The sequence below is a fragment of the Xyrauchen texanus genome, chromosome 26, assembly GCF_025860055.1.
Source record: "Xyrauchen texanus isolate HMW12.3.18 chromosome 26, RBS_HiC_50CHRs, whole genome shotgun sequence".
Classification (NCBI taxonomy): domain Eukaryota; kingdom Metazoa; phylum Chordata; class Actinopteri; order Cypriniformes; family Catostomidae; genus Xyrauchen; species Xyrauchen texanus.
Genome location: NC_068301.1, coordinates 6,162,723 through 6,177,268, shown reverse-complemented (window position 1 = coordinate 6,177,268; position 14,546 = coordinate 6,162,723). Strand labels below are relative to the sequence as shown.

General features: G+C 37.5%; 1 protein-coding gene across 1 annotated transcript in view; it reads left to right on the top strand.

The window, feature by feature from the left end:
- The window catches only part of LOC127619772 (syntaxin-1B), a 64,175-nt gene that overhangs the window by 24,977 nt on the left and 24,652 nt on the right, over positions 1–14,546 (top strand). Inside the window, exons 2-3 of the mRNA XM_052092756.1 lie at positions 8,011–8,085; positions 11,064–11,163. Coding sequence (XP_051948716.1) covers positions 8,011–8,085; positions 11,064–11,163 — 175 coding nt within the window. The remainder of the gene's footprint in view (positions 1–8,010; positions 8,086–11,063; positions 11,164–14,546) is intronic.

The following is a 14,546-nucleotide window of genomic DNA, read 5'->3' as shown; positions in this document are numbered from 1 at the left end:
GAATAACTTAAACCAAAAGACAAACACACACATGACGGACATGTCCGTAAACTATCTCTCTCTTGTCGCACCACCGTCTGCCATCGGCCTTTATCCCTCTCAGAGGCTTAATTAGCCTGATAAGGGACCAGGTGTGTATAATCACAACCCGGCCCGCCCTCCGTCCTGCCACAATGATAAAATGTATATAATTGCACTGAAAGTTCTTTTGGGTAAAAGCATCTGCCAAATATATAAATGTAAATGTATAACCTTAGTAAAAACATATTCTATGTGCTACCCCATTCCTAACAGATATGTAGGCCGAGCTGGTACTTGAAATCCCTTGTTCTCTGTAATTAGTGTTACTTTGAATATACCATCATAATACACATAAAATATGCAGTTCACCTCCGTACATATAATTTTGAATGAGGGTCTTACAGTTACATTCATTATTGGCTTGGATGGGTGTCTATTCAAACCAATCTCAGCCACTACTGTAGCTCTGTCGCCAAATAGACTATTATGACCTTGGGTTTGTCATAAGGCAGAAAATGAGTAGATGTGACATATCCTCCGGCATGGTTTTGTTTTTTTGTTGTTGTTTTTTAAAGAAAGAAAGCCAATGCATAATGTGAAAGAAGAACATAATCAAGGTTTTCTAAAATATCTATATTTGGGTTGCTGTAACGGAAATGTAAGTTTGTCCTACACTTACCTTGAACCATAAAGGATGTTAGTTTGTTTTGCGAATTTTAAGGGGAGTATGGTATGCCCCTCCATGGATAAACTCGTTCTGCCCTTCATTCTTATAATGAATGAATCCTGAGCTACTTAATTACAAGCCAATATATAGTTCCATACTGTCTTTTATTGCTAAAATAATTATTTAAAAGTCTACCGTTGTTTTGGTGAAGAATCCCTTCTTGTTGCTCAAATACAAAAGAGATTAAAAGAGATATGAATTGTTTACTGGTGTCCCACTGTCACCATTGTGTAATGGCGTAAGAGATTTATTGTCTCTAAATTCTTCCCCCAGACATAATCTGTGCTTGCCAGCTTCATAGACATAAAATGTTTCTTTCTAAAATCTACCTTTGCCATTTGCATTGGGAGATTTTTATGCATCCTATCAGTCAAATAATGTTTAAGTGTTAATAAATTGCACTGTGCCATGTCAAGCTAGTTATCTGTGGCAATATGATTATGACTTCTGAAAGGTAACAAGGTTGACAGTTAAGGAGTTTAATTTGATATTACGACTCTTGTGCTCAAGGTTGTGAAACAGAAGTAGTTTCTCCTCTAAAATGAAAAAGGAATAGCAATATTTCTACTTTTCCATTCTAGGTTGTTTAAAATACAAACAACAGCACTTTTTAAGATCATCCCCTATACTGCCAAACATAACAAAACATACTACAGGATACTTTAAGTCGTCTTTGAAGAGTTAACTTTGTAAGAAATTATGAAGATGTCACTGTTTTGGAATAGTGGAATAGTTCATTACTTAATAAATGGAAAAATATGATGGTACCAAAACCTGGTGGGAAAATGTTCTTTCTATCTATCCGTCCGTCCGTCCGTCCGCCTGCCTGTCTGTCATATCTATCTATCTGTCTGCCTGTCTGTCTGTCTATCTACCTATCTATCTGTATGTCTGTCTGTCTATCTGCCTGCCTGCCTGCCTGTCTGTCTGTCTATCTGTCTCTCTGTCTGTCATATATATCTATCTGCCTGTCTGTCTGTCTCTCTGTCTATCTGTCTGTCATACCTATCTATCTGCCTGTCTGTCTGTCTGTCTGTCTATCTATCTGTCTGTCTGTCTATCTATCTATCTGTCTGTCTGTCTTTCATATCTGTCTGCCTGTCTGTCTGTCTATCTGTCTGTCTGTCTGTCTATCTATCTATTTGTATGTCTGTCTGTCTATCTATCTATCTGTCTCTCTGTCTGTCATGTATAACTATCTGCCTGTCTATCTGTCTGTCTGTCTATCTATCTATCTGTATGTCTATCTGTCTATCTATCTATCTGTCTCTCTGTCTGTCATATATATCTATCTGCCTGTCTGTCTGTCATATCTATCTATCTGCCTGTCTGTCTGTCTGTCTATCTATTGGTCTGTCTGTCTGTCCGTCCGTCCGTCTGCCTGTCATATCTATCTATCTGTCTACCTGTCTGTCTGTCTGTCTGTCTGTCTATCTATCTAACTAACTATCTATCTGTATGTCTGTCTGTCTGTCTATCTGCCTGCCTGTCTGTCTGTCTGTCTGTCTATTTATCTATCTATCGATCTATCTATCTGTCTATCTGCCTGCCTGTCTGTCTGTCTGTCTATCTATCTGTCTCTCTGTCTGTCATATATATCTATCTGCCTGTCTGTCTGTCTGTCTATCTATCTGTATGTCTGTCTGTCTGTCTATCTGCCTGCCTGCCTGTCTGTCTATCTATCTGTCTCTCTGTCTGTCATATATATCTATCTGCCTGTCTGTCTGTCTGTCATATCTATCTATCTGCCTGTCTGTCTGTCTGTCTGTCTGTCTGTCTGTCTGTCTGCCTGTCTGTCTATCTATCTGTCTCTCTGTCTGTCATATATATCTATCTGCCTGTCTGTCTGTCTGTCATATCTATCTATCTGCCTGTCTGTCTGTCTGTCTGTCTTTCTGTCTGTCTGTCTGTCTGTCTATCTATCTCTCTGTCTGTCTGTCTGTCTGCCTGTCTGTCTGTCTTTCATATCTATCTGCCTGTCTGTCTGTCTTTCATATCTATTTGCCTGTCTGTCTATCTGTCTGTCTGTTTATCTATCTACCTACCTACCTGTCTGCCTGCCTGTCTGTCTCTCTGTCTGTCTGTCTGACTATCTATCAAAGAGAAAGAGAGAGAGAGACAAAATACTAGCTTTACTTTATATATATTTATTTTTCATCCAAATTTGCATCATAATCAGGATACGAAAATGGTGTAACTGTATTATAGGTGTAATCTATTACAGTTACATAAAAAACAAAAATCAGATTATAGATACATTTTGTAAAAATTGTAATTACTAGCAGGATTACAGAAGACCCAAAAGATCCTCCTGACATTAATGATATTGAACGCTGCTTACTTTAGAGTGGTACAGAGATGATCAGATGTGCTCGACATCTCTTCTGGCTCTCTCTCGTGACTCAGGTCAGTCAGAAGCACCACTCAATGTTGCATGCGCAAATACTGTAACACCTGTCTCACATCACCACTCTGCTCTCAAGGCAAACAAGGTCAAGCCATTAAAAGAGCTGTTTCATCGTGATGGCCACTGGAGAAAATGCATTATTTTCTATACGGGACGCCTACTGTTGAGACTACACTGTCACTTCACTTCTCATTTCCATCATATCTTTAGTCATAACTCTAAAGTTGTTCCCTGAAATGCTTGTGTTTTATAATGACAACAGCAAGAGGGACAGCATTTCCTTTTTATATTATTACTATCTCTTTTTTTACTTTTTGGAATATGTTTTGTTCTTAAAAATAAACATAGAATTACCCATAAACGTCAGCTGGTGATGCTTGACTGTGGATCATGAGCAAGCAGAGGAAAGACGTTGGAGGCATTGCATTAATAATAAGGATGATGATGATAGCCTGTGATCTATTGCAGTCAGAATGGTGCCAATTAGTCTATACAACTGCACTGCACTGCACTACACAACTAACACTGCATTTCAAGGCAGAATTCAACTTTGCAGTGTTTTTGAATATGAGGTATGTCCTGTCAAATTTTGTTTAATGTAAACTACGACCTAATTCCAGGACTCACAGACTAAAACACAATATTGTTCAGAAACAAGATAGAAAGCTGAAGAAAAGTAAGACAGCTGATAACCCATTAATCAGAGGTTTAATAAACAGTATATACACCGATCAACCACAACATTAAAACCACCTGCCTAATATTGTGAAGGTCACCCTCATGCCGCCAAAACAGCGCTAACCCGCTAATCTAAAACAAAAAACATCCGGTGAGTGGTAGTTCTGAGGACGGAAACGCCTTGTTGATGAAAGAGGTCAACAGAGACTGGCCAGACTGGTTCGAACTGACAAAGTCTATGGTAATTCAGATAACGACTCTGTATAATTGAGGTGAGAAGAATATCATCTCTGAATGCTATTCTGAGGTGCAGGTTGGCACTGTGTTGGCAGCATGAGCGGGACCTTCACAATATTAGGCAGGTGGTTTTAATGTTGTGGCTGATTGGTGTATAATTGAGAAGATAAGTTTGCATTCCCTTTGGTCTTATAAATGTTCACACCTCTTTCATAATTTATACAAATATAAGAAATATATATATAGACATTACATTACATTACAGATATTTACATAAAGTATAGTATGCATATAGTGTGTTGTCTTCTTGAGCATCAATGAATGATTGCGCCTTGTGTGATAGTTGTGTACAACTCCCTCAAGTGTCAAAAGCTTGATATATATATATATATAAATTGTTTTAAAATATTGCCTTAGTCTTTTTTTACTGTTACCAGATGGCCCCAGACTCAGAGACTACAAGAGTGCAAATTGAATGAAATCCCAGATGCAGTTTATTGTCCTACCCCAATCCAATCCCAATCAATAATTTCCAGAAGAAAATGAAGTGGTACACAATATGGGAATTTTAATTATAAAAAGGCCTGAAATACACATGGGTCTCTTATATTGAAATGTCTGCACTCACTGATGGCTGATTCACTGAAAATGTGAATCCGATTCAAACTGCTAACCGGAGCTCCTGAATTCAAACCCTCATGAAAAAGACCCGGTTCAAAAGAGTAATTTGTTCACGAATCTCTCGCGCTGGGTTTGTTGTTGCGTGTGGTACAGCGAGCTTGTGAGAAACAGAACGGGTGAAAAGTGGTGCGAAACACACTGGACTGGTGGTGCGCCTTCTAAAAATATATTCAATAACTCACAAGATGAGATCTGATGAAACCGCATATAAACACACTCAACCTGACTGTCACCAGTGGTGACTAGATTTTAAATTATTGTCACAATCAATTATTTCTGGTTGCATTTGCGACCATTTTAGTCGCAGTCTGGAGCCCTGAATTCAGTGTATCTGTTCTAATTGTATTTGCTCGTTGAGAAAAGAAGCCATTATCTTTTTCTTTATTTTCTGTTGCAGACAGAGGTCTCCCCTGATTCGTTTAAACATACTGAGTTCTACATTTTTCAGATTTCTTTCTTCATAACAGCTACATTATAACATTATTCAAACATGCTGTTTGCATCCAGTAGGCATAATTAAAAGTCTTCAAGGTCATATTGTTTTTTCTCTTGACTTTATCTCACATATGTGAATTTAAAGTAATCCAAAAGTAATTAAAAGTAATCCGATTACATCACTTTCATATTGCGGGAATAGGATTAGGTTACTGTTTTGATTTATACTAATCAGTCGGTATTTGTAATGGATTACATTTTAAAAGTAGCATATTTGCATATAATAAAGAAGGGTGGGGGCAGGCCAGAAATGCACAAAAGATGATAGAAAAAATATAGAATTTTTTTTACAAGATATAATACAAATGTAAAGAAATATAATAAAAACATTTATTATTAACATTTAATATAATATATAATATAACATTTTTTTACATGTTTAGAAATGTCTATATGAACAGTATTTGGCCATTAGCTATTAAAGTTGATTTTACACATATATGAGGGAAACAAATGCCATGAATTTTATAGATTGACCCACCCACACACTGACCTCAAAAATTAGACATCCACTGGGCATTTTCTGTGTTGCTGAAATCTGTTGCTATAGAAAGTTTTTTTTGTGTGTGAAGGTCATTAGCGACTCATACTGCAGTAATAGACATGCACAGCGCAGGGGACCAATGGCAAAGCCACTCCCCGTGAAACCAGATGCTGAGGGGGCAGGGAGGCCAGGGAGCGGCCAGATAAGGAGAGAGGCAGGCAAGTAAACATTAGCAAGGCTGATGAGACAACAAAAGAGCAGCTTTTCTGCTACTATGTCATTGTGTTTGACATGCAATCCTCTTGTTGTGTGGAAATACATAGAATCAGGCAGCTAAAATAAAATCGAGGAGCTAAAATGTCAAATCAATACACAAAGTCAGTGAGCTAAAAGTAGACGTCGGGCAATTTCCCCTTTGCTCATGGGGGAAGGGACTTTATTGCTATTATCTGATGACAGGTATGTGAAAATAGCCCTTGCATGAATTAAATGACGTTAGTTGCAGATAAGCATGCTGATGCATCCATCACTCAACTGTCAGACTCACAGAAGGGTTATTTCTGCAAAGCCCTACTGTAAAAAAATCCAAGGTTAAAACTTTAAGTTCATGCATTAAACAGTAGAGATGAGCACGAGTGGTACCTGTGGTCTGAGTAGACACAAAAGAGCGTGACTTGATTTTTTTCACAACATTAAAGCTGAAGGTTGTAATATCTGCACCACTAGCGCCACCAACAACATTATCACTCGGACATCGGCATGTTGCTACCTAATGTTCCTGTACCCTGACATTGGCCCCATTATACCGAGTTGCTGACAAGTGTCACATCCCATTAGACATTTTTGCACCAGTTCAATTGTTTACCTTCTCCTGTGCCACAAAAGTGAGTGTATTGCATCTGCAGCATGGGAGATCCGGGTTCTTGTCTTCCGTTGAAACAAGGAAGTAATTGCTTTCGCGTAATCAGTGACGTGTTCGAATCAGATGTTCCATTTTCCCTCTAAGATTAAAGTCTTAAAATGAAACATTGAGCAGTTTCATTGGAAACGATCATTGAAAATCATGCCTTAAAAATGATTTGTCTTTAGGCCCCCTGTGAGCAAGCCAAAGGCAACTGTGGCAAGAAACCCCAAATTCCATAAGATGTTAGTTAGTGGAGAAAGAAGAAGAAGAAGAAACGAAAACCTTGGGAGAAGCCAGGCTCAGCTGCAAATCCAGTTCCCCTCTGACTATACAGTACAGCATGAATATAATGCTATTACCTGTTAGCTATGAGCAATACAAGTCATGTATTAATTGCGTAAACTGAGTAGATTTTCGGTGGCCATATTGCATTGTGAGTTGTTGAATTTTAATGAAGGCCCATGGAGTCTGCCTGTAAACTGTCAAATTCCGTCTTGACCTCCTTTACTGTCAGTTTAATGTGTGTTTTCTCTGTTTAAAGGATGTTTTATAGAGTGGCAAATGGTTTGCCTGAAATGAGGAGCTATTGATTCCCAGGAGAGGTGCAGAGGTTGAGGAAGAGGAGGATCTTTATGACTAGACGCATGGGAGAAACTACTTCCTGTTCTGTTTAGAGTAGATTGGCCATACCGCTAATCCGAGTTAGCCCTCCAGCTATCCCCAATTCTCATACCAATATGTGAAAGTCAATCAAATGTGGCTCATTTGAAAACATGTGATTTGCTTTAGTTTATTAGGCTGCCCTAATTGGTCCTACATGAGAAACAGAAGTAGTCTGGATTTGTTAAATATGAATGCCACTCTGTGAACTGCACAGGCTTCACTGTTTTGCAAAGTCAAACGCAGTAACACACTGTGTCAAAATTGATTTATGACTAGTTATTATTATGACTATGATCTGTCCTGTGACAGACGAGTTTGGCTCCACTATGCTCAGATTCAGAGAAAACAGTGAGGCTTTTTCATAATCCACATTTGGCTGGTCAATCAAAAAACGTTGACTCAGTTTTAGTTTTGGCGTAGATACTGCGTTTTAGCTTTGTAGGGCAATATTGAGATCGTGTATTTGGTCCATTATCCCATTATTGTTGTCTTTTGGGTGAGCCATTGAGGTAATTATTTCTCAATTGCTTTGGACACAATTGTCTCCTAAATGTAAATTTAGATACCAATAACTGTTTATGTTGTCCGATATTTGTGATTTTATTAGTACTCTGTTTTTTAACACATTCTTCAAGAAACTGGACTTTTCTTGCCTGGAGATTATTAAACCGAGATCCTAACTACTGTGTTTTTTGTTTTTTGTTTTGTCCCAGGCTAAGGACAGCGACGACGATGAGGAAGTCGTTCACGTTGACCGAGACCACTTTATGGATGAATTTTTTGAACAGGTAAGCTTTACAGTAGAGTAAATGTTAAAGCATCCATCTTTGTCAGAAATGTCAGAAAGTCAGAGTTTGGTTCCAACTCTAATCACACACCTGAACCGACCACAAGGTCCTCAGGTTCACTTCAATATTTCAGGCAGCAGAGTGTCTCTCATATGGTACAATGTAAAATAAAATGGTAACACTTTACAATAAGGCTCTATTTAGTAAATGCATTCCGTATCAACTAAGAATGACAATTTTTTCCCAGCATTTATGAATCTCGCTTAATATTAATTTATCAAAATACTCAGTGGCGGCCCGTGCATTTTAAGGTTAGGCCTTCAGTGCGATTCATGCCATTAAGAAAACAGTGTTTCACAATTAATAAGACACTCTATGCCTATGGACATCATACACTACATTTGACATTTTTAAAACACGTCCACGCACGAAAGCCAAAACCAAGAAGGTCTAATCCCAGCATGCAACTTGTGAACCAGTCGTCACGCTTCGCTTCAAGAAGCATCAAGAAAGAAGTTCTGATTGGATAAACTATTAGTTGTTTGCTGTTCTTTTTTAGATGAATTAGGAGTGCAAAGCGATTGAAATAAATAGGCAAAAGGTGAATGAGAAAGAAAGGATGACTTTTTTTATTTATTAGTAGGGCTGTCAATCAATTACAATTTTATAATTGAATTAATTACACAGTGTCCCGATTAATTAATCGCATTTAATCACATATACAAATATTTGCTGATATATAACAATAATTCTATATATAAAGATGAAATAATTATACATAAAAATGATCATTCAGCGATCGATCATTGGCACACAGTTCACAACAATCCATTACACAAGTGAATTTGTCAATCAGTTGGAGATTTATTATGAGGGCTTGTTTAAGGACCCGTCAATTTACACCTGCATCAGACATGCTTGTGTAGCGTCTCGGGTGCATTGCGTCATAAAAATAAAATGTTTCGGTCACTGTGTTAAATATAGTTTAATACTTAGAACACATCTTGAGATCCCTTAAAGTTCGGATTTGCGCTCCAGCAAGTGTTTTGAACGCAAGAACATAACGCATGTTTGTGTTGTGTGTCTGCTGGATGGTTGTTAATGTTTTGTTCACTGTATAAACTGTGCGTTGACACACAGCTGAAATGTAATTACTGCCCTCTGGAGTAAACAGGTGGTACTACAAGCTTGCTTTGTTAATTTAAAGTGGTCAAAAAAGTGCTATGAACCACTCACTGCAGGTTATAACCAGCCTCTTTGATTTTACTTAAAAAGTAAAGCAGTAATCAAACTTTATAAAGTTAAACTGTGATTAATCGTGATTAATCATGGTACATGTTACAATAAACCAAGATTAAAATTAGGCTGTCGATTTAACTCGTTAATTTGCTGATTAATTTGATTAAAAATAACACGTTATTGACTAATCGCAAAGCCCCCGGACCGTAATAAGGAAGATTCCTGAGAAATGCAAGCTTGTAGTACCACCTGTTTACTCCAGAGGGCAGTAAGTGAAATGTGTGGGCAGTGCACAGTTTATACAGTGAACAAAACAACCATCAGCAGCAGAACAACACAAACATGCCCTATGTTCTTGCGTTCAAAACACGAAGGAGCGCAAATCCATACTAAGGGATCTCAAAATGTGTTCTAAGTATTAAACTATATTTAACACAGTGACCTATTTTATGTTTATGACGCAACACACCCGAGGCGCTACACAAGCATGTCTGACGCAGGTGTACATCGACGGGTCCTTAAACAAGCCCTCATAATAAATCTCCAACTGATTGACAAATTCACTTGTGTAATGGATTGCTGTGAACTGTGTGCCAATGATTGACTTATGATCAATAATATGATAGTAAACAACACATTGTATTCTAAAGACACTTTTTGTATCATTTATCAATGATTAACTCTTCTGCCACAAGAATGTAATGCATTTTAATTATATGAATATTTTTTGTTGTATATATATATATACATTTTTTAATATTTAAAGATATCGAATTATAGTTACTTCATCATTATATATTGAATTATTGTTATATGAGGGGCTTTCTCAGTAAATATTTGTATATCCGATTAATTACGATTAATTAATCGGGACACCATGTATTTAATTTGATAAATAAATTTGATTGACAGACCAAATTAAAATATAATCATACATGTATTCACTTTATACTTTGTCTCAAAGAACTTGCAATACATTTGTTATTCAGAATTAATTTTAATGATTTAAATATGCACTTGTTAAAATATTCTCTATTTTACTCTGTATTTGCGAATAGAGATAATTAAACACATCTACATGATAAAAATATGTTTATATCTCATAAAATCAGTGGACATGCTGTAATTAAGTGGACTTTTTAATAATATTATTAAATGGGCAGATTTAATTTAAATCAATCTTTATTGGCAAGATAAATTTAAGTGTACATTGCCAATGCATTATCAGACACTATACATACAGATATAAAACAAATTTAAATGCTGAAATTTAAAATCTCAAAACTATTATTTTCTCTGGCTGCCGTTCATTCTCTGCAGCGCACATGATTGGTTTTGCTTTTGACACTGATTCAGATTAGAGTGAGTTTTACAGCAGCTTGCACATATCTCTCCAACCTGGCTCACCACTTGTGGGGGAAGTCTCCATTCTTATACAGTAAATCTGCTCCCATGTTTATTATGCGTGGCAGGTAATGAAAAAGCATGCACTGCTCCATAAAATCAGTTTCTGTGCAAGGATGTGCAGTCAAGTCGAGCATGCACCTCCTGGAAATTTATGTATACCAATTTTATCTACAGAAAGTGGGGGAAAACATTAATGAAATTTCAGGAAGTGAAATTAATTCCCATAATTTCTTCATGTGTTAAACAGTCAACTATTAATCGCAGAAATTAACTTGTTCAGTTTTCTAGCCCTTATCATTTTCATTTTTTTTTTACTTATATTCTTCTGACAGGTGGAGGAGATCCGTGGCTGTATTGAAAAGCTGTCAGAGGATGTAGAACAGGTCAAGAAGCAGCACAGTGCCATTCTAGCAGCACCCAACCCTGATGAAAGTGAGTTCCACCAATCAGCATTCAATATGCTAATGCACATCGCTTTAATTCAGAATACTGCCTCTATATTATTAAAAGAGCAACAGTCAAATTCTGAGTAGAACAGGGGTGAAAAAGACAAGAAAGACTTGCACCATACCGGATCGTGCAACCTTATAGCCCAGGGCCCCCTCGGGCAGTCAAGGGCCCTTGGTTGTCAAGGGCCCATGGGCATGGGCCCCATTGGCCCGGTCGGTAATCCATCCCTGAAGAATCCACTTTCATGCACAGACGTATTTTTTTAACAAGATGTAAAGTTCATAAGCCGAATGTATGCGACACCTCATCAGTAAGACTTTCAGGCACTGCAATGAACATGCAACTTTGACGTTTTACCTCCCCCATATCTCCCTCCAGGATTTACTGTATCTATTCATCCATACGCAGAAACACATTTGTGCATGCATAACTATATCTCAGAGCAAGATGACAAACTGTTACATTAGCGATCACCTCCACCCACATTACTCCACAATATCAAAAGCAATAAAATACACTAGAAAAAATATACAGTGGCCCAAAAAAGGATTTGGACACTTAAGCCACATTTCGTTGTACTAGATAAAAAAAACTTGCATTTATTTTAAAGACCTCTAGCACAAGCAAGCCGTTTTCAAGCCTAACATTTCACAAAAAGATGTTTCTTAGGTTTTAAATGATAAAACAATCAAACATAAGTGGAACATGTTCATAGTTTATGTGATGAACTGCACCTGTGGTTACTTGTGACACCCCTGATAGCACACCTACATCACCCTGACGTCTAAATGATGTGCTTGTTACATCTGGAAGAAGTATTTTTATGTTGTTTTCTCATCTGTAATACTTCTATAAAACGTATGTCAACAAAGATGTCTCGAATGTCAATAAGACATTCAGCAGATGTCTTTGAGACGTTTATGGTTTCGAATGTTTGTTAATCTGACCTTTTTAAGATGTTTAGCAGATGTTAATTAAATTGTGATGCTTTCCAGATGAAAAGACCTTAACCGGACATCTCTGGGATGTACGTGTGCTATCTGGGACCTTTATGAACTTAAGGAATACAGACTTTATACAGCCAAGAAAAATCACCTGGACACCAGTTAGTAAAAAGTATTATTAGATGCAAGATGATACAGATAAAGATGCCATTTGATGCCATATTTTGTTGTCTAATTGAATTCAATTCATTACATTTTTAAATGTGACTTGCAAACTCAGTTACAATGCAAGAATAGAGACATTTTGGGTTTTTTGGAAGCAAATTGCTTCACAGTTGTGTGGTAAGATATATTGACCTCATCGGATGACAAGGCATTCAAGCATTTCTCCAATACCTTGTATTTGTGCTTCCCACTCTATAAAAGCCACTGCTGCTGCCACATCGCTCCAAGTGTGTGTAAAACCCAACCCACACACCTCATAGTGCACCAACCCACACTGCATCTATAGTGCTTCTGTTTCTTCAGTCCTCAAATGTTGCTAAAAAATCCTGCTCGCCTCAGCTTTCCCCAGCAACCATCTTTAATTACGGCAAATGAGTGTTCAAGTAATTACTGGATTTTCTGTGACTAATGTGTGAGGTCATTCTAACGAAACAACTCTTTAGAACTTGTTCTTATAATCGTTCAATTGCAGTAAGTCAACTGTCAAATCATGAGGCTACAATGGTATTTAACTGCCGAGAAATGTTACATTGAATCTGTTATTTTACTGTTAGTTATATTTAAGGATGTACTCAAACATTGCTTCTAAATTTACATTCAATATATAATCATTAAAACTTCTTGAAAGAAGTTTCAAGTTATAAAACAGATCATGGCTCTGTTCCAAAACCTAGTGAGCTGCCTTGCTGACTACTGCCTACTGTGAAGGGGCTGTTCCCATAAAAGTTATATGCAGTACCACGAATGTACAGTAGTTGAACGCCGTTGTCTCGAGACACATTTTTTAACATTTGAATCTCTTTTTAACTTGACATATCATCTACAAATGTGGTGCTCCTGTGCGAGGCACTGACAATACCGCAAGATGCAGATATATAGGAAAACAATTATTTTAACAAATACGCATTTGGTGTGAATGGCCCCTAAGTTCGCATTCTAAACAAAAATAAAACCTCTTAAAAGACAAATGGGATTGCATTTTCAGCAAAGGATACATGCAATGCTGCCATGTCCAAAACGAGGTATCTTAAAAGTTGGCATTATAGAGCTTTTCAGCCATTACGGCGAACTCGGAAGGCAATTTCGCCATGGGTTCACTTTGGATTTTCCTATGGGTTTTTATAATGTGGTTTTTCAACTTATGAGTAACATTTTGGAATCCCAGGGTGAATTTGCTTCTGGGTTTTTTGTAGAACATGTTTTGTTTGTTTTCAACAACATAAATAACACATTTTCATACACTGCCTGGACAAAAAAAAGTTGCATACTCTAACATTTTTTTGGATTGCCTTTAGCTTTGATTACGGTGCATTCATCGTGGCATGGTTTCAACAACCTTATGCAACGTCACAACATTTATTTCCATCCAGAGTCGCATTAATGTTTGGCCGAGATCTTGTATTGACAACGGGAAAGTCGAACCACTCCGTAAAGTCTTCTCCAGCACATCCCAAAGACTTTCAGACTTTCACTTCACCAAGAGTTTCAGTGATCTTCGATCATGATCATACAAGATGTTTTTCCGACCACATTTCTTCTGCCAAGCTGACGGTTCACCACTATCCTTCCAGGTTTGAAAAATGCGTTGGACAGTTCTTAACCCAGTTCCAGTGATTCCAGCAATCTCCATAGTTGATTTCTTTGCTTGATGCAGGCCAATAATTTACCCCTTCTGAAACACAGTAACATCTTATGCACGACCATGGGATACATCTTCAGTCATGGTTGTTTAAGAAATGAGGAGCTACACACTGCATCAATTAAGGTTAGAATAATTGTTGCCAGCTGAAACATATTAATCACTGCAATAATGATCCAGTCATAGACTCTTAAGGATCTGCTTATTTAAATCCAAACAGCAACTTTTTGGGGGGACTGGCAGTGTACCTCAAATGTGAATTTTGAAGCCTCCATGTTTTTTGTTTTGTTTTTTAAAGTATGCACTTCAATACGGCTTCAAAGTTCAAATCTGAGGAAAAAACCCATTAAAAAAGTGCATAGGAAAAACCAGAGGGAACCCAAAGCGAATTCTCAGATTTTTGGACTACAACCTGAACAGCTCTATGGAAACATCATTCACTTCAGGAGTGCGCCTATGATACCATAAGATGCTGTCTACATAGGCAGCTCATGAGGTTTTGGAACAGACCCTGTGTGTAGAAAATAAGTGTAGACGTTAGAAGGTCTTAGGCCACA